The sequence below is a fragment of the Bemisia tabaci genome, chromosome 4, assembly GCF_918797505.1.
Source record: "Bemisia tabaci chromosome 4, PGI_BMITA_v3".
NCBI lineage: Eukaryota > Metazoa > Arthropoda > Insecta > Hemiptera > Aleyrodidae > Bemisia > Bemisia tabaci.
In genome coordinates, this window is record NC_092796.1 from 55,993,324 (window position 1) to 56,020,794 (window position 27,471).

The 27,471-nt window shown below is 40.2% G+C and overlaps 2 protein-coding genes across 3 annotated transcripts in view; one reads left to right on the forward strand and one right to left on the reverse strand.

Annotated features, from left to right (window-relative positions):
* Positions 1–11,789: 11,789 nt before the first annotated feature.
* LOC109039332 (lachesin) overlaps positions 11,790–27,471 on the forward strand; it is a 159,842-nt gene continuing 144,160 nt past the window's right edge. For both annotated transcript variants that reach the window (XM_072300101.1, XM_072300100.1), the window contains exons 1-2: positions 11,790–12,180; positions 22,497–22,868. In XM_072300101.1, coding sequence (XP_072156202.1) covers positions 22,775–22,868 — 94 coding nt within the window. In that variant the 5' untranslated portion in view covers positions 11,790–12,180; positions 22,497–22,774. The remainder of the gene's footprint in view (positions 12,181–22,496; positions 22,869–27,471) is intronic.
* Positions 26,245–27,462, reverse strand: LOC140224395 (uncharacterized). The gene has a single exon (XM_072299096.1). The coding sequence runs from the start codon at positions 27,183–27,185 to the stop codon at positions 26,367–26,369; it is 819 nt and encodes a 272-aa protein (XP_072155197.1). The 5' UTR covers positions 27,186–27,462; the 3' UTR covers positions 26,245–26,366.

A 27,471-nucleotide genomic window follows, 5' to 3' on the forward strand; every position in this document is an offset into this window, starting at 1 on the left:
CATCAATTAGCTTAGTTTTTGTAGGAAAAAATTCATTATCATCGGATAATATTTTAGCGTCTAAAAAAATTCGTAAAATTTTGAAAAAAATCATTTTTTTCCCTTTTTTCGCGCTAGGCGACGTATGGAAACGAGGACACAAACAAAAATTGTCTCTTTTCTTAAGTTATACATCCAATAAGATACAGAAAAAATTTCGTGCTGATCGGAGTGGTGCGCCATACTTAAAAACGCAATTTTCTAACCTCAAAACGGCCAAAATGCCACCATAGCCTCCTTTGATGACTAGGCGTGGAGAAATATGCATAGAGAAACATCCGGTTTTATCGTCTCACCTCTTAAGTGATCCACTTAAGTACCTTGAGCCAAAATTTCGAGTTGATCAGAGTGGTGCGCAACACCCAAGCACGCAATTTTCTAACCTCAAAACGGTCAAATTGCCCATTTCGGCACCCATTATCACTCCGTGTCAAAAAAAAGAAGAGGGAAATCCGGTTTTATCATCTCACCTCTTACGTAATCCACTTAAGTACGTTTAGCCAAAATTTCGAGTTGATCAGAGTGGTGCGGAACACCCAAGCACGCAATTTTCTAACGTCAAAACGGCCAAATTGCCCATTTCGGCTAATTTCGGCACCCATTATCACTCCGTGTCAAAAAATAAGAAGAGGGACATCCGATATTATTGTCCTACCTCTTAAGTAATCCACTTAAGTACGTTTAGCCAAAATTTCGAGTTGATCAGAGTGGTGCGCAACACCCAAGCACGCAATTTTCTAACGTCAAAACGGCCAAATTGCCCATTTCGGCTAATTTCGGCACCCATTATCACTCCGTGTCAAAAAATAAGAAGAGGGATATCCAATATTATTGTCCTACCTCTTAAGTAATCCACTTAAGTATGTTTAGCCAAAATTTCGAGTCGATCAGAGTGGTGCGCAACACCCAAGCACGCAATTTTCTAACGTCAAAACGGCCAAATTGCCCATTTCGGCTGATTTCGGCACCCATTATCACTCCATGTCAAAAAATAAGAAGAGGGACATCCGATATTATTGTCCTACCTCTTAAGTAATCCACTTAAGTATGTTTAGCCAAAATTTCGAGTCGAGCAGAGTGGTGCGCAACACCCAAGCACGCAATTTTCTAACGTCAAAACGGCCAAATTGCCCATTTCGGCTGATTTCGGCACCCATTATCACTCCGTGTCAAAAAATAAGAAGAGGGACATCCGATATTATTGTCCTACCTCATAAATGAGACACTTAGGTACATTTAGTCGAAATTTCGTGACGATCAGAGTGGTGCGCAACACCCAAGCTCGCCGTTTCCTTGTTAATTTAGTTACTAGAATTTGCCAGTACTCAGTGCACTACTACGTATTATTAAAGTTTAGAGGACGGAACGTTTCTACGTGGGGGATGAGCGAGCCTCCCTACTATCATATAATTCCTGGGAGTTCAGAGGTATCGCTGAGTGATCGGGTCTGCTACGCGGTAGGGTGCCAAAATGAACTTTGAAATGTGCATCATGCACTTTTCAAGCGGGCTCATCGCTGACATACAGTGATAATGAATGCCAAAATGGGAATTTCGAGAGGTTTCAGGTTAGAAAACGGCGTATTCCGGTGTCACGCACCACTCTGATTGACACGAAATTTCGACTAAATGTACTTAAGTGTCTCATTTATGAGGTAGGACAATAATATCGGATGTCCCTCTTCTTATTTTTTGACACGGAGTGATAATGGGTGCCGAAATCAGCCGAAATGGGCAATTTGGCCGTTTTGACGTTAGAAAATTGCGTGCTTGGGTGTTGCGCACCACTCTGCTCGACTCGAAATTTTGGCTAAACATACTTAAGTGGATTACTTAAGAGGTAGGACAATAATATCGGATGTCCCTCTTCTTATTTTTTGACATGGAGTGATAATGGGTGCCGAAATCAGCCGAAATGGCAATTTGGCCGTTTTGACGTTAGAAAATTGCGTGCTTGGGTGTTGCGCACCACTCTGATCGACTCGAAATTTTGGCTAAACATACTTAAGTGGATTACTTAATGAGGTAGGACAATAATATCGGATATCCCTCTTCTTATTTTTTGACACGGAGTGATAATGGGTGCCGAAATTAGCCGAAATGGGCAATTTGGCCGTTTTGACGTTAGAAAATTGCGTGCTTGGGTGTTCCGCACCACTCTGATCAACTCGAAATTTTGGCTAAACGTACTTAAGTGGATTACGTAAGAGGTGAGATGATAAAACCGGATGTCCCTCTTCTTTTTTTTGACACGGAGTGATAATGGGTGCCGAAATGGGCAATTTGACCGTTTTGAGGTTAGAAAATTGCGTGCTTGGGTGTTGCGCACCACTCTGATCAACTCGAAATTTTGGCTCAAGGTACTTAAGTGGATCACTTAAGAGGTGAGACGATAAAACCGGATGTTTCTCTCTATCATATTTCTCCACGCCTAGTCATCAAAGGAGGCTATGGTGGCATTTTGGCCGTTTTGAGGTTAGAAAATTGCGTTTTTAAGTATGGCGCACCACTCCGATCAGCACGAAATTTTTTCTGTATCTTATTGGATGTATAACTTAAGAAAAGAGACAATTTTTGTTTGTGTCCTCGTTTCCATACGTCGCCTAGCGCGAAAAAAGGGAAAAAATGATTTTTTTTCAAAATTTTACGAATTTTTTTAGACGCTAAAATATTATCCGATGATAATGAATTTTTTCCTACAAAAACTAAGCTAATTGATGTAGATTCTGACAAATTTTGGTTCAATTCCATCGAAAATTACGAAAGTTATAAGGAAAAGACGTTAGCATAGTCAAAAATAGCCCCAAAAAGCGGTTTTTTGGGGTCTGAGGGGGGGCGGAGGGGGTTGGGGGGCTAAAATTCCCCAAAACCTAAGTTTTAGGACACCCTTGATGACTTAAAATGGTTAAAATAAAAATCCGTTCACAAGGGCATTTTGACATGCTTAACCCGGGATACCCTTTAAGTTTTTTGATCTGCCTCAAGCAAAATCTTTTCAGATTCTTGAAGAAAAGTGCTACGGAAAAATTTAAGCGAAGAAAGGAAAAATTCTGTCGAACTCCTAGAAGATAAAGTCGATTTAAAGGTATTTTGGGGCTAAAATACCCAAATCACCGGTATTATAAATCCCGTTATATTATTGAAAAGAAATTGACTCGATATAAATGCAATTGTCTTAAATATGTCTTGATTTTGTTATTTTAAACGTCTTTTCATGCAAAGAAGCTCAACCATGTCCATGCTTTATTCATTCATGAATTGAAAGTAAGCAATCCACATCCCGAAAATCTACCGATTTGCCGTAAAAAATCGCAGAAACTTGATATACCAGGTCGATGTACCCACTCTTTGAATTTACCAATCAATTTAGTGAGTGCACGTATGTGAAAGTCAAAATGCTATAGTCATTTTGGGTGCATTCATTTTTCATGAAACAATTGTAAGTAATTTCAATCCCGAAAAAACCATAAATTTTCCGTATAAAATAAAAAAAATCAAAATATGTCGACTCCCTGACGTGAAAATTAAATTCTACGTGTGAAAATACTTATGTATCGATATGCTGAACAGAATGCCCGCCTCTCCTCGTAATTTACAAACCGTTCCTATACTCATCTCAAAATTTTTCTCAGAGCTTTGTGTTATTATCAGCTTCCATTTAAACCCCGGTTTGATGGCCGAATCGGCTGCCCAAAAAGCAAGCCCTTTTTGAAGGGCTCTATGAGAAATTCGTGATATTATCAGCTCTCAGGAAATCACCCCATGGGTAAAATTGCTGGTATAAATTTTCGAGTGCTTAAAATAATCGTATTCAAGAAACTAAGGCATTAAACTATGGAGTCAATTTCGTTTTAATAATATAACGGGATTTACTTGTCTTCAGGTCAAAACTCATACAAGAAAGCCCCTTGCAAGAGGCTAATTTTTTGTAATTTCACTCAACCTTTTCTCCTTTTTATAATTGAATTGCTTGTCACATTCTGAGGTCAATCATATTAAATTGTAATTTATACATTTCTTTTTATATATATATATATATATATAAAGTCGCTTTATAACGCACTCTGGCGTTCTACGACACCCAAGCGCCACATATGCCTGTCTTCCCAGAGGTTATCGGGCAACTGACACCGCAACATCTCTTCGTCAACGCCCTGCCGCCAACCCTTTACGGGACGTCCCCGTCGCCTCTTCCCAGGTGGTACCCAATCCGAAACTTGTTTGGGCAACCTCTCCTCCGACATTCTTTTCACATGTCCATACCAGCATAACTGCCTGGACATGACGTCGTGCACGATATCTTTCTCAACCTTCATCACCTGGCGAATTCTCTCATTACGGACACGGTCCCGTCTCGAAATGCCGGCAGATCGCCGCCAAAAATCCATTTCAGTTGCCCTCAACATTTCTTGCGTTCTTTTCGTCAAAGGCCACACTTCACTACCATAGAGCACGATACTTTTCTTACATTACTTACATACTTTACATAAATTTCTTTTTTTCCCCCTTCATTTTATTTTTTGTTTGGAGAAGTTTTGTTGATTTCTTCGGATTTCGAATACTGTAACTTCTCTTCTATTTGGCCGATTTTTATGAATGAGACCTCTTTTAATTCGTGTTTTAACGGAAAGTAAGGAAAAAATTGCTAAAAACTCGCGAAACAATTTTTTTTTAAAATTGGACGAATCCTAGCGTGACGGTGAAATGGTTAATGAAGCGTAAGTAATTGGGCGAGGGGCTGAGGATCCCGGCCTCGCTTGGCGACCGTCATTAGCTATTGTTCGTCGAGACGCCGACGCAGTGATCAGGAGCGTGGGGAAGAGAGGGGTAAGTGGATTCCTGTATGAGCCACGTTTAGCTAATGGTCTAATGAGTCTCGAGGCTCATCACAGATTGCACTTACACAGATTGCACTATCATGAGTGGCGGTAGCCACCACCGGGCAAGTAACCTATCCTCCAACAATTGGCAACACAGCACAGCCCGGTCGAGGCAACGACACCATAGTTACACGAACTTGGCTTATTTGGGTTTTTCAGAGCACGGGTACCAACTTTTGAAAAGTATAACCGAGGTTACAGATCTGTCAAAGCAACGTTTTGAACAAAACGGAGGAGTTAGATTCTCATTCCGAGAGTGCCGACCTGCTCAGCCATCCTCGAATCAATTCGCTTGATTCTGCTTATATATGCATATTTTAAATCAGCGCGTCGCATTCTTAGGCTTTTTTTAAAAAAACCAAGTAACTTAGACTCTTGGTATTCACTGCACATAAACTAGCGACCCCCAGAATGAGAGACAACTTTAAATCATAATTATTGATGGATAAATAAACTTTTTACACGCTTTGGAAAATCTCAGAAGTTCGCGGTAGTCACTTTTCGGTAAGGAACTAAGGGACTCGGTTATTGTATCGAGCAGGGTTCGAAACGATCGCAAAGGCGGTATACTACGTATACGCGCCAAAATGACCCCCTCCTAAAAAAATTGGAAAAAAAGAGAAAAAAATGATGACGTAAACATACGAGGAAGGACTGTAATTTTGAGAGGACATTAGTGCTGAAGGATTTCATTTCTTTATAAAACCGTGCAAATACTTGGAATATTGGTTTATTGGTATCTATTTTATTATCTATGTTCGGTACAAATTCTATTACAAAACGTGAGCCACTAGCAAAAAATTAGAGAATTCCAAGGTTCAAATTTTATTGAATATCAAGAGTTTGTAGTGGTCGTTTATAAATTACGTCACGCAATTTTTCCAACTTTTTGACCCCTCCCTTCCTTCCGTGACCTACATGTCACTAACCCCCTGATCCCCACCCCTAAATTATACTTCAGCTCAAGTCGTCGTCTCCCGTACGAAGGAACGTAACTCCATTTCAAGGTTGCCAAATTGGGTCAAACAATTAATTTGTTTCACAAAAATGTACCAGTGCAATTTTATCCAAAATTTCCCTGATTTTTGCATCAAATATGAGGAAAAATCAGCGCAATTTTCAGTTAGAAATGCTCAAGATTCTCTTGGTTAATGTGCAATTTGCGAGGGGAAATTTGGCAGCAATGAAATGGAGTTACGTTCTTTCGTGAAGAAAACGACGAAGTGTACCCCACTCGTAGTGCGTAGGCGTTGGGTTGTAGAAAACCATTGTTACAGGTATATCACACATTGATACAAACGTTAAAATGACTCTAAAGTACGTTGAGCACATAGGACAAGTTTAAAATTTACTTCTTTTCTCAGTATGAGACGGTAACGCCACTTTTGCTCGATCCAGCCACCCTCTTTGTCACCTAAATGCCACTCACCTCCGCCCCCATCCCTTGGCTGGATGACGTAATTTATGGACGGCCACGTATAACAAGATATGATGACGGGAGATGTCGTTTTTAATTTTACTATATTTTTGGGGGACGGCAAGGGAGAGACAGGGTTGAATTTGGTTAAGGAATATCAACGTTTCTTTGGAACGGTTATGACTGTAAAAAGTTTTCGCACTAAAGGTCAAAATCAATCCTTGATAATACTTAATAAACTCAATGATCGAGACTTAAAAAGTTGGAAGCCGTTCCGGGCTTATTTTCATCCCTCGTGAGTTGTCATCAAGTGTTCTGTTGTTTCCGCGAATCCAATCACATTTCAAAGAAAATGCGTCCCGAGCTCTATCGAGGGCTACGTCAGAGATAATCCTCGAAACGGTAAACAAGAGAACGAAAAAAAGTTGTCGGGATTGATCAGAAGACAATTGGAAGTTACGGTCGAGGTATAAAGATGAAAAGAGTATGGAAGGGGGGGGGGCGGCGGAGCGGGAAACTAGGGCGGTGGAGATAAGGGAGGTAAACGGGAGGAGAAATTAAATGAAATGTGTTAGTTGTTTCGCAGCCTGACTTCTCCCCGGTGAAAAATGGGGAGAGGACGGAAAGGCAGACAAATTCGATCTTCATTAAGCGGCAAAATGCACAGAATCTCTACCCTTGAAGATGCTCGCCGCAAAAATGAGTTCCCATTCGCAATGGAATAAATTGCAAAACGATTATCCTCACTGTGCCTTTTTGTATGATACATTTTTGTAACTCGTGAATATTTCTGTGTCACGTGTTAGTTCAGTCGAGAGATATACGTACATAGTTATGAACCACTTAATCGGTTTTTCGATTTTTTTTTAAAAAAATTTTGTTCTTATTTTTAAGGGATTATTTATTTCCCTTTTTTTAAACCTTATAGAGTAAGTTTTTGGACATATGTGGTCTTGATGGACCTCGAGAATTTAAGAGAAGTTTTTGCCTATCTCATAGTTAGTTTTATCAACCTTCTTGGAGGGGTGAAAGGGAATGTTTTTGGTTAATAAGATGTAACACGTCAATTTCCTCGACCGGATTTTTTGCCCGAAAATGTTTTTGAGGGTTTTTGGCAGTTTTTGTAACTCACGAATATTTCTTTGTCACGTGATGACCGAAGTACGAAACCACGCATCTCCGTTTGTGACGTTGCAGACTTTCTGTCAATTCTGTCTTCTTGTCACCTTACTATTCACACCGAAATTAAGATTGTAGATGTCTCGAGAAAATAGGCATTGAACTCCCGCCGCACACTGTGGTATTGGACCTGAAAAGCTGGCCAAAACTATTTATCACCAGATATCGCCGAGTTTTAAGAATATTTTACAATCAGTACTTCTTCTTAAGTGATAATATTTACAATTTAACCACCGAACACATCATATGACAATTTGCGGAGAGCGGTGCATTTAGACGAGTTTCTCCTTCACCTATGGTCTACTTTTCGAAATAAGGACTTTCTATTACCTCATTTATGTTTTTTTTTTTTTAAAAACAGAGTAAGTCACTTCAAAATTTTTGACGAAACTTAACTGACAATTTCAATTGTTTTGAATGTTTTTATTATGTGTTGTTTACGGGAGGGAGTTGGGAAGCTCCCAAATTCGGTTTCTTGAGTCAGAAACCGTGTTTGAGAACTTCCTGTAAACCAAACCCAAAAATTCATCGTACTCGCCAAAATCTCTTCAAAATCACCGTTTCAACCGGCGACTGGTGAGTTCACATTACAGTGTTGCTTTTTGTTTTACATTAATTAATTAATCGCCCAAAACATCCGTTTTCATCCCCGCCCAAAAGACACCCATTTCCCCGCCCTAAACGCCCTCTTTTCAGTAGCACTCGCCCAAAACGTCGCCCCCCGGTCTCGGACTCAGGTCTGACTTGGATACTCAGCGGAATAAAACGCCTTCAATCTAGGATGATACTGGGGAATGCCGGAGTGCAAGTATAGTGGTATCCTCTATATAATTCAATCCTCCAAATTTCGGTATCGGATATCCGCAGTTTTGAGGCACAAGTAATTTGAATGAAAGTACGCAGCGTTGTGAAGACCATTCGAAACTCTCCTCGAATTTTTATCAAATTCTTTGCCTAAGAGAGTCTTATGGTGAATTTCGACAAAAATAACATGAATCATGTATGCCAATCAATAAACATCTCATATTTTTGTAGGGAATGTACTGGGCAATATTTAGCGAACGGGAACAATTTTTTTTTGGGGGGGGGGGGCAGGTCTGTACCTCTTTATATGGGAAAGAAGAATTTCAAATTGTTCGGATTGAGACAATTTTTAAAGATGAAAACTTCTAATTTGAACGATTTCTGGATCAGCTTTTCTATTATTTAATGGCGGAATGTAATTTAGTCGGAATAAATATTTTAATTATTCTTTTGTTTAATCAGTTACTTATCGATACTCTTTTTTTTCTTTCTTTCTTTTATTAAAATGAAGACAATAAACCGAAAGTAAACTGATTGATGATGTCTAATATGAAATGTTTTGCTAACTAAATGACATGCATCCTATGTGGCATGAAACAAATCCTTCAAGTTCATTATTGAGTCCTCTACTTCTTCTTCTTCTTTTAACTTCTGACTAGGGCCGTGACCCTGTTTGTCTAGCCTCTAAATTAGTATATAAATATGATAAATAAAACATGATGGAGATGAGAGAGATCACTCCGGGGATGAAAGGCAGCTCTGCGCCCGGTTATAGGAAATATTGTCACCTGTTTTTTCCCAGTAATTTACGTCCACGCGTTTTTTCGGCACGGGAGTTTTGGTCCTCGTGCCAGTTGAGACCAAAAGTTAATTGGCCCACATGGAAATACAAACGACAATTGCTCTCGACGTTTTTGGATGAAAATGTAAAATGTCTTGGAAGAATGAGGGTTTGCTTGTTTTTTTGTTTTGTCTGTTTGGTCCATCGGAGAATAATATATAGTTGAGAGTTTTGGTGAGTTTTTAAGAGCGGCAATTCCATGAGACAAAATTCACTAAAACTCTCTACACCTCTTTGGTGAAACAGGACTTGAAATTCCCACCTTGTTATACCTGAACCGGATAAACCTCTATTTGCCGCAGCTAAAGGCTCTTAGATTTTTCCTGTGTACGATAAGTATTTTGATTTATTTTGCGAGGAAAGATCTGTACTTTTAAAGGATGCCTGTCATTCTTAATACGTTCAATTTCGTATAACACTGTCCAACACCTCTGTTTTGAAATAGTTGCTTCAGGTGCCGCTGCACGGCGGGCGGGCGGCCAGCGCGGAACGCGCATTGGCGCCTACAAACCTAAGTGGATACTTCAAGCACTGCGCAATGCGTGAAGTTTCCACTTAGGTTTGTAGGCGCCAGTGAGCCTCTCGTGCTGGCAGCACGCCGTTTCGCTCTGTTAGGCTTTAATATTTATACTCGCATAGTCAGCGTTTTTTAACTCATGATTTTGAAATGTTTGCACACTCTGCATTGATTATTCTCATTTAAATTGATGGGGAAAAAATATGTTTCAATTTATCAAAGGAGAATAATAATATAATGTGTGTTTTTTGAAAATTGGTGGTTCCGTGTCAAATGTAATGATTTCCAAAGCACTTAAATTGTTTCTTTCACATTTTGTGCTTTTATTGTGCTGCAGCGAGGGGAACGCGCAACCAAATGCTCAAAATTTGACGTATTTGACTGTATATGATCTATGTACAAATGGGTTATAACTAAAGATTGCGTGCACCTCAAAAGGAGAAAGTAATAACATTTCATTTAGAAAATGAGCAACCATAACAATACCTTCTTCTCTCTCAATTTCTCATTTCCATATTGTCAATATAATTTTACATACCGACTAAAATATAACGCTTGGACCAAGTCACCGTTGCTTATTTTACGTGTGGGCGTAAACTACTGGACAAAAAAGGCGCGCGGACAGAAAATCGTTGACAAAATGTCCTGAAACCCTGCGCCCATCTCTTGGGCGGTCGTCCGGGTTGCCTTTGGCTATGAGGTCGTCCTACGATACACATCTTGGCAAGCCTTTTCCCGTCCATCCTCTCAACTTGATCCGACCACATTTTCCGGCACATCTTGGGTCCATCCGGTCCATTTGGCAATATCTTGAATTTGGCACTCTTCGCGAATTGACTCGTTATTGAGTTCCTGATGCTAACAATTGCCCAAATGTCCTATTAGTCTTTCGATGCTGTTAAATTCTTCTTCATATAGGGAAATATTCAATACTGGTTCAAGTGAAATGTTGAGGGAATGAGGATGATACATTTTGGAATTTCTGCGTTGTTCACCAAAAGAGAGGGTTACGTATCGTTGGCACTGACACCCCTCCTTCCCCCGTAGCGTAAGTAGCCTCCTCCCAATAAAGCGCAAGCGTGGCGTAATTTATAAACATTCCCTATCCATGCCTATGGGTGCAAGTAAAAATTAATACATGATGCCCCTCCTCGTTTTCCAAATTAATCATAAGAATACATAAATAAATGAAAATTGGTTGTTTTTCATTAGAATAGTCCGGATTACATAGAATAGAAAAGTCCGGAATACACTTTGAAGTAAGACGCTAGTTGAACTGGTATTCTTTAATGCAGGTGGAATATCGCGGATCCATACCTACCCGAAGAACAATCTATACGCTGTGGCCGGTTACATAGCGTTGGCACTGGCCCTTCATGTAACGTAGCGTTACGTAGACTCATACCCCCTCCCCGTAGAGTGTTACGTAATTTATGGACGCTCCCCATCTATGCCTATGGGTGCACGTGAAAAACTTCATACGGAGCCCTTTAGTTTTCCAAAAAATAAAGGGGAAAAAATAATAAAGAAATAAATGAAAATTAAATCCTTTTCATTAAATTAAGACCAGATTACACTTTGTAGCAAGACGCTGGTTGAACCTAGAGTACCTGTATGGGGAGGGTACTCACAAGTCGCAAAATAGAGCTCTTAGGACCCAAAAGAGCAGCCAACCTCATCACAAAAAAAAATGTCACTGCCAATCTTCAGATTCCAATATCAAACCAAGATGACCAAGAATGATCATAAATGAGCGTTCTTTCGCAAAAGTAAATTGATGCAAATACCTACCAATTTAAATACGTGCGCTTCAATAATAAATCGCTTTGGATGAACTGAGTTTATAGGTTGGCTGTCCTTTGGGCCCTAAAAGCTCCGAGTCCTAACCTCAAAATTTCCGACTCTAGTTGAACCGGCATTCTTTCAATGCAGGTGGAGTATCGCGGATCCTTACCTGCCCGAGAGAACCATCGTTACGCTTTGGCGGGGCGCTGGAGGCCACGGCTCGCTGCGACGGCGGGCGTCGGGGGGGGGGGGAGGGGGGTCGGGAGCCGTTGCGCAAAGCCCCCACAGTCGGGTCTGGGGTTCGAGAAACCCTCCAGTAGGAGGCGGCATCTTCCTCGTCGCGACGCGCTGCACTCGGAATTCCGGATCGCCGACCCTCGACCGCATGCGCGGCCGTTGCGGCGCGAGTGCACCGGTGCGTCGCAGGTTGCATTCGTCTCGTCGCAGGCGCCGCGTTAGCTCCTACCCGGTCTCCGTCGCGTAAACACGAGCACGTGAGTGAACGCGTCGTGCGTGCGGGAGTTCGCGGTGATGATCGCGGATATGATGTTCGTTGAGGAGTGACTGGTTTTGGGTTCACTGAGGAAGTCGTTGCTCTTAAAACAGTTTCAAGTTTCGTGGATTGTTCCCGACTGGGTTCATCGGAGCGTTGACGGCTTTTATTTCGATTTCCGGCTGAGGAGATGTGAACGTTTTGAGAGAAATTTTATTAACTGGAGGTAAACTGTCGCTTATTTAACTTATGAGACGTGCTTTAAAATTTCGAAGATTGTCGTAGATGTCATACGTAGTTTTAGGGTTAAAAGATAATTCCAAAATAATTTAATTGCCTACTGGTATTTTTTCGGGCGCTAGGTCTCTTAATTGCTTTTACACGAGAGGATGTCCGCTTTTTGGGCAAACATATTATTATTATCTGCGATAATTGCACGAGAAAATGGAAATGCATAATATTTGATTACCTAAAAGAAAAAGATGTACCGCTTGAAGTTTTAATTAGACTGTATTTTAATTCTTCCAACATGATCAATTCCCATACTCCATGAGTTTGAAAAGAACTCGTTCCAAACTCATGGAGAGTGGGGATCGACCATGTTGGAATAATATTTAAAAGTTGTATAGACAAGTGGGAAAAAAAACTAAATTGTCTATCATTCCGATTTGATTATAATTGGACTGCATTTTGCAATTTGGAACTATAAATTCTGGCTTATCTGAAAAAACACTTATGTGCATAGGGAAACTAATGGCACATACGTTCTTTTTGAACCGGGCCAGACTTTATAGTTCCAAATTGCAAAATGCAGTCCAATTGTAATACCTTGAAATGTCAAAAAAAAATGTGAGATAATTCCGCAAAAAACCGGGAATATAAAAGCTGTAGTTAAAAGGAGAAAATATACCGTTAGAAGTCTAAACTGTAGTGTATTTTAATTCTACATTTTTTCTGAAACCCATGGAGCATACTTTGATGATAGTGCAATAGAAGCGTAAAACTGTCTGAGGTGGAATTGGGAAAACATACTTTTATGAGCTAAATTTTGTCCTTTATGACCTGTAAGGCTTTTTGGGGTCATTTGTTTTATTGATAAAACGTACGAATAATTTTCGTATTATAATTGAGGGGCTTGGAGAAAAGGCGCGTGAGTGCAGTTTTTGAAAAATTGAGATATTAATGATTTCAAGTTAAATTAGTCTCAATGTAATATTCTGTGACAAATTCACTTCCAAATTTCAATTTTTCAGCATCAAAACAGTCAGTTCGAATTATTCTTTCCGCCACGAGGATCGTTGCAATTTCGAAACTTCAAACATTTCTCGTAAAAGCAAAAACTGCACTTATACGCCTTGTCCTCCAAGTCCCTCAATTTTTAGCTTTTGGTTCATGGTGTTTTTGCATTTTCCATTAAAAGCAAGAAAATGATACTTTGAAACTACGCAAAACGTGACTTACATTTTCGTGAGAGCTTTGTAACTTTTTGTTATAAATCGAAACTTTTTTTTTCATTAAGCAGATGGAACATACGTTATAGAGATCGAAACTGAGCTGGAAAAGCTAATCTAATTCTGAAAATATTGATTTATAGGACAATTTGTAAAAAAAATTACGTGGATCCAATCATGTGTTTGTATTCAACGAGGAGTTTCAGTGTTTTGTTGTTAATACTTCAGAAACTACACATTTTTCTCAGATTAATGTGATGTGCATGAGAGGAAAGGTCCGACGCAACTCAGCACTTGATCAAAATATAATTAATTTTCCAATTCACATGTACAATTCTTTGGTACGTAGCTGCGTTCATCGATAAGTTGGTGGTTCAAGAACGTAATTTACAATCACGAACTCTTCAACCGACGAGAGTGGATTTGAGTTCCAACTCATACTCGCCAAAGACGATCTGCAGCTATGCACCCACTTCTATGCACATTAAATTGCACCATCATCGCTGTAAATTAAAAGCTTCTCATCTTACGGTATTCCTTTGCAAAATTTCCGTCCAAAGTTTCCCTGTTCTCTGAACTGCTAGTGCTTGAAGGCATATTCTCTCCACGGATCAAAGGATGAGGTCCGAGCAGAAAACAGCTGCATAAAGTTCAAAAAGCGTGGTCTCGATGTTTCTAAATTCTTGGTTTGCAGCGGGTGATTTTAACAGTGGTGTATGAAAATTCTATGAGAAAAATCTGTTGTTCGAATGGGCCCATTTGTGAGCTGGATTTCGCAAAAGGAAATGCATGAAGAATACCTAAAACTACACAAGGTATGGCATAGTTGCCTGGTTTAAATGTAAGTAGACCAAAAGGTTTCAACTCTGCTGCTTAATGAAAACAGAATGAGGGCCTCGACTTAATGTGGAAAAGGGAGTTCTAAGCCTGTGTTATGGGGAGAGGGCGAAAACCTAAGTTCAACATCACGAAACAATCGTTATTTTTATTGAAAAAAAGAGATAAATGCGTAATCTTTCAAACCCAAAATCTGATCGTGGAGTCAACGATTGTTGACGTTGTGCTCAGGCAGTAAAAAGGCAAAATGGGCCGTGAGTACAGTGTCAATGATCACGGTGTCAACAAGCAGAAAAATATCTTCCTCATAAGTAAAACCAAAAAATTAAGTCTCTGAGATAGGTTTGGGCCATTAGAGGGATTAGGTGAGAGCAGGTAACGTTGGATCAGGTAAGCTTAAAGTTACGACCGGTACGGTCGGAGAAGGTTTGGCTCAGTGAACTCGGGTCAGGTCGGGTGAGGTATATAGTTGAGTTAAGTTGGGTTAGGCAAAGTTGGGCACGGATAGCCTAAAGAGTAATTAATAACAGAGGAAAAACAAAACCTATAATATGAAAGATGTTACAGAGGGACGTTTTAATTTCGTTGACATGGTGATCGTGGACACCATGCTACGTCATCGGTCAATCTATCCTCTTTTTCCAATTCTTTTTTGAAGAGATATCCCACTCATTTCCGAAGCGTCTGATATGGCATACGATTCCCATCCAGTGGTCTGACATCCAGCGTAGTATGTGTTAGGTTCCCTGCTGTCCTGATCATCTACGAATGATGGAAAGCTTTTTCTTTCCATTGTCGATTCCATTATCTCCGGTCTCCTGCGAAGTTAGAAAAAAATCTTGAAAATAATATTTACATTTCTCTACTTAAAAACCTATTAAATTTTTATCGAGGTACATATATAAAACATCGTAAAATCAGTTGCTAATAATATCAAAACACATAAAATAATTGAACCACCCAGCCAAGCAGCTAAGCTAACAAACTATTCATGTTTACATGCTTGAAAGTTTTTCTTGAACACGCACTGGTTAAAGGGAGGTATGCCCCTCTGTGAGTAAATTCCTGCACCGTAACTGTTTTAACCCATGAGCTGTTGCCTTTAGGCGGCTCTCGTTTCCACGGGGTTGTTCTCTTGTTGAATAATATGACATTTGATGAACTCAACGATAGCTTGAGGTTCGGAATTGCTCACTCTATTTCCGATAAGATTATTATTACTCGCGAAAATACCGGAGAACACGCAAGCTGCGGGCAGCGTTGCCCTTTAAGCGCTCGTATTCTCCCACGTGATTAACTCACCGAGTTTAGGTTCAATTCACGATTTGAGTACGACATTTTTAATGCAGTCATGAATTTGAAGAACGGTTCTGTGATGTGGGAAATTTTTCGATTTCAATTTTCGGTGACCTACATCATGATCCTATTTAATTTTTTTGGTAAATCTACCCATGAAAATCCAGAGCCATCCCGAATGCAACAATTACACTCACGCGGGTATAAACTAGTTAGAGATACATGCTATATAAATCAGATATTTAAATGAAGAAGGTGAATGAGAACACATCTCGATGGTGAAGCTACCAAAACCACGTATCTTGTTTGCGGAGTGTTCAGAATCTCCGCTGTCCTTTTATTTTTTTGAGGGAGAACAAATCAGAATGGACCACTAGACAAGGTACGAATTTCAGCATTCTGATACACGTTTCTCAACCAAAATTTTACGTAGAACATGATGCGCTCAACAAAAATTACCGAAATTAATACCTTACGAAGATATTTAATGATTCTTAATGCGTGAATTCAAACCATTCGCTCATGAAAACTCAATGATCTACGTGATTCACATCGAGCGCTAAACGTTATCATGACAGTCTCTGCGATATAAAAATCTGGCAACCTCGATCTTAACGCTTTGGCTCAGCTATAGCAAATTGCTTATAGGTTAAACAACACATGGTGGGAAATGAACATTGCTCGATTGAGAAGCTTGCTGAAACCGTTGTAGTGCGCGATTTGACTCACGTAGAGCTTTGAGTTTCTTGTGAGCGGGCAGTTCAAATTCCTCGTAACCAATGTAAAATAAAAACGTTAATATCTTCGTTAAAAGTTGGTTTCAGTAATTTTCGTTGTAAGAACCGTGTTTTACGTAAAATTCTGGTTAAGAAACATGTATCAGATTGCTTAAATTCGTACCTTGTCTAGTGGTCCATTATTCCTTGAAATTTTCACAGCTTTTTCTATCCCCAGATTTTTCTACTCACAGAGTTGGACTAGTGGACTACTTGTGTTGAGTAGTTCTCCATTTAAAAATTAACGTATGAGAGGAAGTCTGCGACGCCGCGCCGCAAATCGAGATGCGTGGTCATGGGAGTCTCAACATCGATACAGCAATAAAATTGGTCCATCATTTAATCACTGGAATGAAACCTACTTTTCAAGTACATTCAAGAAGCCGCAAATATGCAGGATGGATATGGAAATGAATAATGATCAATATATCTTTTACTGATATGTGCTTTACATTTAATGGATAAGTGGTGGCTAAACTTGGTCATAATGAGGAACCGATATAACTGCTTCGTTATTCGTTACCCATTCTCAATGTGAGCGATACTGTGTCAAAGGGGTTAAGGACATTTCGCAATTTCAAGAAAAACACGTTTCTGAAGAAAAATTTACATGTAAACACATGACTGAAATGAATTGTCCTGAAATTCCTGAAATTTCGAACGAGCAGCAGTTATGACTGTCGAAAAATGTCGCGCTCTACTTAAAATCTAATCACGTACTCCGTAATCCGTGCTTACGCTGAAATTATCCACAAATAAGAGGTCATGTGGCTGTTACACAATGCTTTAAATTGGAACTGGTTGTGAGGAACTGCCGGAGCAGCAATCAGAAGTTAATCTCTGCACCACTCAAAAATTACCGTCTCGAATATTATGACGGTTCAAAGGTTTCAAACAAACAAAGCCAAAAACTTGATGGCCCCGGGTCAAAGGTATGCAGTAAATCACGCACGAAAAGTTCCCCGTCCAAAAGACCCGGCATGTGAGTGGGTAACACATTTCACCCAGCGTTGCCAGGGCTATGGATCTTTTAATTGCCCTTTTTGAGTTTATATCTCGCAGATTTCTTGTCCACTATTATCTCTTATACGATCACACACGAATAATAAAGCAATATAGAGCAATGCTAGCGTTTCTCGCAGGTGCATGCAAGAGTTTGTTTGCAGCATAGAAACGCCTTCATCTCTGCGCGATGCAACCTACACCCACACGTATGCCCGAATAGTTATCTCTCGCGCGCCTTCCACAAGCGCATTCTTTCAGGCAATCCTACATGACACATAAAATCAAGCAGAGGAACGTTTAAAATCATTCTCATCAGATCATCTTATCTAATTCTTTTGAGAGAGTTTATTTTTCAAACCCTAAAATACAACAGAGAGTATATGCGATGGTGATATTTATAGGATTTGTCAAATTGAGCTTTGATTCAAATTATACAAACAAGATCTTTTTGGGAAATAAGAATTGAGAGACATTATAGATCCGTTTTTTGCCAAAAATTCAAAGCCAAATCAGTATTTTCTAAAAATGTATTAGATAGCTTGATGTTCGCTTGCTGTTGGTGTAGATTGATCCTATAACGTCTGGGGCTTCTCATATCAATGCGTAACGCTTTAAGAGAGGAGGAAGTGTGATGAGCGTGCGTTACGGCTGCGTTATAGGGGGAGGACGGAGTCCATAGCTGCATTACGCGACGCTGAAATCGGAGATCAACCCCGATTTTTGAATATTTAAGATGATTAATAGATCCGAGGTGGCAATTTTCCATCCAAAATAAATAAAAATCGTCAATCTGAGGAGAGAGGGTGTGACGTAATTGTTTCTTGAAGAAAAGTGGTACAAACCTATGTAACGGAAGCGTTTGCAGGAGAAGAGGGTAAAAAAATCCGATTTTTAGCTTTACGTATTTTATGAGCAACCCCTCTAAATTTGCCGTGCGGAGGTTTCGGAGACTATTTCACCCTTACTTGTCATTCTTAACTATCTCTATTGTCGTGCGTATAATACAAAATTACCTTTTTATCACGACCCTCACAGCGGTATAATGAGTGCGGCGCGGCACTGCGCTGAATGAAAAACACTTCAGCTTAAACTTGGAATGTTTTATTGTGGATTAAAATGCAGGTTTAGCTCAGAAGTTAATCCATATACCTTTGACGTTTGAATATTAGTGCGGGTAGTAATATTAACCACACTTTTTTACCGCCTACTGAATCGTGAGTTGCACCTTGTAAAATTTTAAGATACGTGTAGCATTTGTTATTTAATCATCGAACTTCAGAATGTTTCTGAAAATTGAGTTTTTATTCTTTTCAAAAATCACTAAAAATTGCGGGGGAAAATCAGAGGCGGATCCAGACATTTTAAACGGGAAGCAAAAGGGGCGTCCTGAGGACAATCGAAAATTGTCAAAATTTTAAAGAATCTAACATGCAGTTTTAGTCAATTTCGTCATGAATAGTTACCAAATCTAAGCATCATCTCCTCTTCTTTCCTCCATTCCTTTCTTTCTTTTCTTCCCCTTTTTCTCTCTTCTTTTTACGAATCAACGAGGGGTGTACGCCCCCTCCACTGCCCCCCTTGGATCCGCTTATAGAGAAAATATATCATAGACAAAAGTTGGTTGTCAAAGCGGTGAATACCACGTTTATTATCAACGGTGATCGAGGATAGACTTTTCTACCTCCCCGAAAAATGGCCCACGAGGAGCGAAGTTTCGTTTTTTGGTAATCCCGTCCGGCAACTTAGCTCAATTTCGCCGGAGAAAGTTGAAAGTCAAACGAACGGAGCACATTAAAAGTTCCCGAACAACGCAGCGGCCTAAATAAACATAAATCTCCCGTCTCAATGCATCCGCCGAAAACTACGGGGCTGAGGGCAAAAAGGCTTCAATAACACTGCGTTAACCAGGAATTGATATTAACTCAACTGAGCATTTTCTAATTTAAAGCGCACTTGCTCGAGAGTATGGTGCGGATGCTTATTGCACTGCGTTACCCCGTATCGTGGCACCTCTCGCGTAAGGGCGTCTCTGAATTTTCACGTGAGCTTTGTTCTCCGTACAGCTGAGTGATTCTAGGGCTCATGTGGAAATAGAGATACGCCGTTATGTCGGAGCAGCGACGGTATACGCTCCGCGCCATGCACCAGCATCGTGTAAGACCAAAGCAAACAATGCGAGAGAAAATAGACGAATGAATTTCAATCGCGGCTCTCGGTGTGACTGAAGAAATTCCTCTGTTTATGAGAAAATATTGCGGAGCTAAAATTAAAGCCACGCAGCTGCGCCGAGGACCCTGTAGAAAGGACAATAGGGACAGAATTTTAAATTGGGAGGGAATGCAGGGGATGGGGGGGGGCCATGCCGAGAAAGTTCGTAGAAAATCTGAATACTCTAAACCACGATTATTGATTCCCTCGAATCATTGAAGAATGGTTTCTTGACCAAATCAAATTCTTTTTTGAGTCTTACTCGGGCAGTTTTTGTCAAAACTGAATCAACTTCAATAGATTTGACAGATTTTGGTGTCACGCACCGGCATTTTATCAGCATCAGAAAACGCTATTTTGCATCTGATGTCTTCCAAACATTTGTGAATATTATCAGCAATAGATAGAGTATGGTGAAATAGATAGTGAGTAGTGGTCTACGTCTAATTTGTCGTTCTTCTCACGGAGGGACTGCGCGAACAGAGCTTACTGAGCTAAGTTTGCAGTATTTTTGATTACATTTTTCTGTTTTTCAACATTGTGGCAAAACAAATTTAGAAGCTAGAAAATTTTCTGACTCGTGACGTCATCAGGCGACATCCCCGATTTAATCACATGTATTTCAGCAGTTCAGGCCGTTTTGTCATTTCTCCTCCAACCACGGCCGGATTAAGGGGGTGGCCACATGGGCCGTGGTCCATGGCGGCAAATTTAGGGGGCGGCAAATTTTGCAATTTTTTTAAATCTAGGCATAAAAAAAATCGGATTCAGAAAAAAAAAAATTATCAATGAGATAAGGGAACAAAATTTCTCTTTCCAGAGTGTATAGTAATTTCTAATTTTGTCGTTTTTCGGTGATACAAGAGACAGCATCTTTAATTAGTCGAGTTAAGAGAAGAACTAAACACGCAATTTGGCCCGGAGCTTAGCGCAGAGAGGAATGATGACGAGGACTTGAGATGAAAAGGTGAAGTCCTCGGCGCGGCGGTCGGCATGCAACACATTTTAGCGCCTACAAGACTGCATGAATACTTCACCCATTGCGCCAAACACAATGCGGTCAGGAGCGGTTGGCGTAGAACGCATAGCGCCTACGAGACTGCAGGAATACTTCACGCATTGCGCCAAACACAGTGCGATCAGCGCGGCGCAGCGACGGAAGTTAAAATTATTATACCACATTTATGTTTGTTCTTTCATAATTTTTTAGTTCATTTCTTATAAATGGAGGAGGAAAGTTCCATGAAATTTTGCTAGTAGTGTTGACAGGGCTTTCGCAAAAAAATATATCCAACACGAGTAGGTAAACGCGTCTTATGCACCCCTCCCCTCCGGCACATTCACTTGATGGTTTTTATTGATGTTTCAAAACGAATGAGAAGGGAGCGGCATGGTACAGGCGGCCGGCGGCCATGGCCGGCAAGTAGGTAAATCCGGCCCTGCCTCCAATTATGGTTCATTTCAGAAACCAAGAATATTTTCATGCTCATATTTTCAGCTCACTCAGTAGTTTTCTCTTGAATGAGAGGCTTGAAGGACAAGTAGTATAAGTGCAGTTTTTGCTATTTCAAATACGTGTTTATAATTTCAAAATTACAAGGCCGATAGAAAATTCAAACTCACTTTTTGATGCTTGAAATTGAATTTTAGCAATAAATTTTTCTTAGAAAGTATTTTAAGACTAATTTTAGTTGAAATAATTGATATTCCAATTTATTTTTAAGAAACTGCACTTATCTCACTTGGCTTCTTAGCCCCTCAAATATGAAATGAATTAAATTTCAGACACCTGCGAATGCTCCACACGGATAAAACATTTGTGTTCTTGTTACTTTTGGGGAATATAGGAAGTGAAATACAAACCAACACACATTTTGTGCAGATTTTGGAACAGTTTGCGGTGCGATCAGCGCAGAAAACAATGCAGAGACTGGGAGAACGTATTGCTTTGATTGCGACGTTTGTATTCACCACTCGGCTTTTTTTTTATTAAATGCCTTCAAGAGACTAGCTGGCATTTTTTTTTGAAATTTTCAACCAAAGGCTAGAGTTATTTTGTGTTTTACTTTCCGTATTGAACAAACTTTTGTGTCAAAGTCTACCGTCCAACGCAAAAATGTCGTATCTCCATTCCAGATTCGGCACATTTTTCTCGGACAAAATGTTCCACAGGAAAAAATGCAGCTAAAATCCATCCTTTGTCCTTTCGGATTAACTTCGTTACACCACTGGGAAGTAAAAATGAAAATATGGAGCATACATGTGGCCAGGTTTTCTTGTAATGGAGCATTTTATCTGAACAAATATTTTAAAATCTGGAATGGATTCATGGCGTTTTTCCGTTGGACGGCAGAAATTTCTCTCTGTGCATCAAGAAAACCGCCCATTGTACCTTTAAGCCCTGGATAGACGATCAAATTCCGAACCAATTCCGAGCAAAGCAGACATACTGATGACTGATGGTCACCATCTACCATCAAATTTTGACGGGCTGCACTATTTTGTTCACAGTAAGATCAGAATGAAGTGTCACCACTCATCATTTCGTCACCTTCCAGGCAAAGTATCACAAGCGCCATGCGACGTTTAAAAATTTCCGCCGCCATTTTATTTCTTTACTGAGAAATTGTTGGTTGAATCTGTTTGGAAATTTCACTAAATTTTATCTGCAGCACAAAGAAAATTCAGTGAAATTTTCGGACAGCTTCGTTGAACAATTTCTCTGTAAAAAAATAAATTGGCGGCGGAAATTTTTAAATGTCGCATGGCGCTTGTGATACTTTGCCTGGAAGGTGACGATTTCCTGCCTCAGGAAACATTTCTGCCAAGTTTTCATTTTAAAACTAATCAAATTAATGAGTTTAATACTGATGACTCCCAACACTTTGATGGTAATTGGTTCGGGAATTTGATCGTTTATCGAGACCTTTAAACAAATTGATTATACAATTTTTTTCTATGTTTTTCAGAGCTTCGGTGGCTCATCGGGGTTTCCTCCATGTTCTCTCCTGGAAGATGGTGTTTCATCGGCTCTCTCATGTGCAAAGTGAAACGTTTCATCGCAACCGTCCGAGGAGCCCGGCGCGCCCGCCGTGAGCCGCGCGAGTCTCTGCCGGAGCGTTGATTTCGATCCCCTGTGAACGAGGAGCTTCTCAAACATTGTGAACATTTACGAAATCTGTTGAGCGAACATTTGCGGATCGTGCGGCGCGGGCGCGGGTCTCGGGATTCGGCCGTCTCTCGCAGGATGCTCACGGTAAACGATCCGGGATCAGGATTAGGCTACGTCTTATCAGCTTGCGTCCTCCTCGCCTCCTTCAACTCCCCCGCCTACGGAACAGGTGAGTTTCCTCATTCATTCAAATCGAAACAATAAAATATCACTGGCCTAGCAAGCTCTGCGATATGGATTGCATTTTGCAAGAAGGAACCAGTAGCATTGCAATGATGCTAAGATTGTGCAACTTCATCTTTTGCAATAAAATTGCGGAAATCGTGGAAAACTATGAAATTTAGATGGTAATTTTTGTCTTAAATTTACAGTTTTTAGCGAGTAAAATAGAAACTAGGTATTAATGGATAATCGGGTTTTTCCTCCAAGACAAAAGAAGTTGCACAATCTTAGCAACATTGCAATGCTAGTGGTTCCTTTTTGCAAAATGCAATCAATAGAACTGTCGCAGGCAAATGGCAAAATCAGGCATTTTGTCAAATGCCTGGCATATGGTGAAATATTCTAACTGAGATTGAAATTCTGATACTTTTCCTCATTTTAGACAAAATGATTGATTAGTCTTATGCTGCCCTGCTAAGGAAGAACGCCGTATGAACCTCCAGGCGTTGCCAAATTTCCTCTGATAAAATGCGAATTTATTGGGGAGATTGTAAATATTGTGCTTCCAATTTTTCAGACTATTTTGTTTGCAATTGAATCTAAAATATCTGAAAATTTGAAGGATAAGTGTATACAAATTACGTGAAAAATACATATTTTATCCGGGAAAATTTGTCAACTCACGAATGTTCATACGGCATTTTTCCTTAGCACGGCAGTATGAGAAAAACATTTTAGTAAACATTTGCATCACACAAATGTATTTTAAACGATTTTCAGCTCCTGAACAGGCACTTATCTCGACATTTTCAGCATGTCATAAAATGCAGAATTTTAGGATTTCAACATTTAAAAATTGAAGAGAAAGAGACAAAAAGAGTTCGTAGGTTTGATGAGTTATTTTTCCAAAAATATTGAAAACTCGTGAGCTCTTTGCCATAAATTCACAAACTTTTGTAGACCGTCAAAATTTAACTATCTGCCTAGGCATTTGACAACATGCCTGATTTCACTATTTGCGTGCGACGAATCGATTGATCTACCACTTAAACCTATGGAAAAAGAACGATCATCGAATGTTCACAACGAACACCTTAATAATCGTTCTTTACCATTGCTTCAAATGGGAAAATATCGACACTCGATCATTCACGTCTCGCCACTATGTGTTCACTCTGCCGTGATAGCGAAGGCAGCAATAAGTGCAAAGATGAAGTTTCGAGAAAACGGGCTCAAAAGCGTCTGACCGGCAAATTTTATGGAAAGGAGCCTCCGTTCTTTATCATATTGCCACTAATCATCCGAAACACTCTTTGGATGATTAAAAATCGACCGATTTTATTTTAATTATATAAAAAAGTTATTTTTCATTTTCATGTTAGGCCATAGTGTTGGGCAAGACAGCCGTAAGTGTTAAAACTACAAAAACCCTCAAAAACATTTTCGGGCAAAAAATCCGGTCGAGGAAATTGACGTGTCACTTCCTTTTAATTAAGTATAAGATAGGCAAAAACCTTTGATGAATTTCCAAAGTCCACTTAGAATAATCTATCAAAAATGTCCCAAAACTTACTCGAAAGGAAAAAAATAAAATGAAAAATACAAAAACAAACACAAAAAACCTTGCCAAAAACAAACAAAAAACCGATTTTGAGATAAATCCCTCGAATGAACTTGAAATCACAAAATCGGTCGAGGATGTCAACTGAAATTTTTTCCCCTTCAATTATGAGCTCCGCAACAAGCGTGACTCGCTTGAACCTTTTCATACACGAGCCGCACGAATTCAGCTCTTCTTCTCTCCTCTCCTTCCGTCCATGGACAGAGGTCCAAAATGTTTCGGATTTACTGACGCGACCGGCTGCGGCTCGATGCTCTCAGTGAATCGGTGCCTTCTTATCCCTGAAGTCGGCTTCAAGTCGGTTGCATGCAGTCGACCCATTTTTCCATAACCACATGTTAGACTTTTTCGAAACATGATTCACCTGAAACATGGATTTTTTTTAAGGGAGCTTACCATTTGCTTTGGACGGTACGTAGGTTGAAAGTAATGATTGTTCTTATACTCTATCAGTTAAGTATAGGATACATCTGTACCACTGGATGGCATTTCAACGGTCACGTTGGGTCCGGAGAAGTGAGGGGATTTCTGAATCGCCAAATTATTAGTGGAATAGTTATAGTGGAGAGGAGTTGAGTCCCCTTACGGAATGAATCCCACTTAAGTCGACAGGTTGTACGTGTTTCCCTCTGACTTTTGTGTCATCTTAGTAATCCACCCATGTTTACGCATCAAGCCGCAGCCGGTCGCGTCAGTAAATCCGAAACATTTTGGACCTCTGTCCATGGACGGAAGGAGAGGAGAGAAGAAGAGCTGAATTCGTGCGGCTCGTGTATGAAAAGGTTCAAGCGAGTCACGCTTGTTGCGGAGCTCATAATTGAAGGGGAAAAAATTTCAGTTGACATCCTCGACCGATTTTGTGATTTCAAGTTCATTCGAGGGATTTATCTCAAAATCGGTTTTTTGTTTGTTTTTGGCAAGGTTTTTTGTGTTTGTTTTTGTATTTTTCATTTTATTTTTTTCCTTTCGAGTAAGTTTTGGGACATTTTTGATAGATTATTCTAAGTGGACTTTGGAAATTCATCAAAGGTTTTTGCCTATCTTATACTTAATTAAAAGGAAGTGACACGTCAATTTCCTCGACCGGATTTTTTGCCCGAAAATGTTTTTGAGGGTTTTTGTAGTTTATATCAGGTAGTTTTTGGGTGGATAAAGGTTTGGCTATACGAAGAGCTAGCAAAACCTAAGTATTCGGTGAAATAGACCATTTTTTACCCGGAGTTTTATTGAATTTCTTAAAGCGACCTCCTCATCTCCCCTTATAGTCGCTCCTATCCTCGCCAATCAATTTTAGACACAACATTTATACAGATGATTTCCTTTGTCCGTTTTTTATTAGTGGTACAATTTTTTTTCTTGTAACCTTTGCTATGAGACCTTGTAAAAAAGGAGCTTCATTGAAAGATGTCGGGCGAAAGTAACAATTCTCGTCTTGCAGCTACTTTCCACACTTTCTTCTTTAGTCACTACTTTGATGTGTATGTAAGTTTCAGTGTCATAAAAAAATATAAAGCAACCTCCTCATCTCCCCTTATAGTTGCTCCTATCCTCACCGACTACCATTGGACGAAGCAGTTTATGGATACTTCTTTTTGTCCATTTTAAGAACTAACAGTGAAAGTTTTCTTGAACTTTCTTAGAAAAAAGGCAAATGAAAGCAGCTTTCGGTCTGTTTGCGGCTGCTTTCCAGAATTGGTTTCTATTTTCTTTTGCCAGTCCTCTCTCCGTAACTGCGACTTTATACTATGGTAATAGAGAGGAAGTCTGTGTTAAACGGATTAGTATGTAATTGGGTTGATAAGACTATAGGGATGCAATCTTTCGGTTTTTTCCCAACATTCAATTACTCCGATGCTACAAACTTTTCTTTCTCATACTTCTCCCTCACGGTTGGAGCTTGGTGTAAATCAAGAGATACGCTGAAGAGCAGCCTTGATTGCTACACCAATCGTAGGGTCTTATGCTCTCATCGTCCGCTTCAACGTACTGTCCAGCGGTCTGAATTACAGTTGTGTAGTGTCCAGACACGATACTCGAACCATGGTGACGGACATTTGCGTGTAATTCGTACCGATCTGCCCCGAGGGTAAGATTTTTTGTCGCAAGCTCTGTCACTTGGAATCTATCATTTTTCACGAAAATACCTTCCTGAATTTCAGTTGTGCGGAGAATTTGAATGGCCAACACATTGCCGGGGTTTCGTACGACTGTGCGGCTAAAACATTTGCCCGAGCATCTTTGGCCATCCGCTGATATTTTCTCACAGCGGATGTCATCGTTCGGAGACCAAGCGCTTAGGGCGGAGTAGAGTCCCTGAATATTACTTTGCAATCCTCGTATTGGCATGGAAAGGATGTATTGGGTGGACTCGATAGGTCTGACAGTGCTGCAATCTGCACATTTCAGCTCTAATACCTCTGTGAACTTAGTACTATCCATCAACGCAGCGTTATGGAGAATCAAGTAATCCATGAATTCCCTCGCACATTGCTGCTGAGCGAGCATGAACTTTTCATCCGTTTCGATACGAACGGTATAAGCAGAAAGCAATCCTCTTCGATAGGTATGATAAAGATTTGCAAGGTCTCTCAACGCACTGCGGCTGGGATAGTTTATCAGAGCAGACCTCAGAGGTTCTAAACTTAACAGAGCTTGTAATGTTGCATTAGCGTAACAGGACACTTTACTCCCATTTTCTGGCATGTTTTGAAATCTTGGGAAAGTAGACAAGTCCGATTTCTGGGCGAGGGGAGGAGGAGCATGGGACCTCTTCGGTGCGTCCGAAAGGGGACCGGCAGTGGTTGCGTTCGGAGCGACATTTTTACTCCTGGACTCTGTTGAGGCGATTGTAGCGTCCAACTTCAGTCGCTTTCGAGCTGTTTTGTCAGATCTTGTCTGCGGTGGAATTTCCCCACCTCGTTTGGCGACAGCAGAGGGCGCTGGGGGAACAGTCTTGTCCGTAGCATCCTTCACCGGAGCAGGTTTTTTC

What these genes read in the sequence shown, in the direction of transcription:
- LOC140224395 (XM_072299096.1), bottom strand. Translation starts at nt 27,185, where the DNA reads ATGCCAGAAAATGGGAGTAAAGTGTCCTGTTACGCTAATGCAACATTA.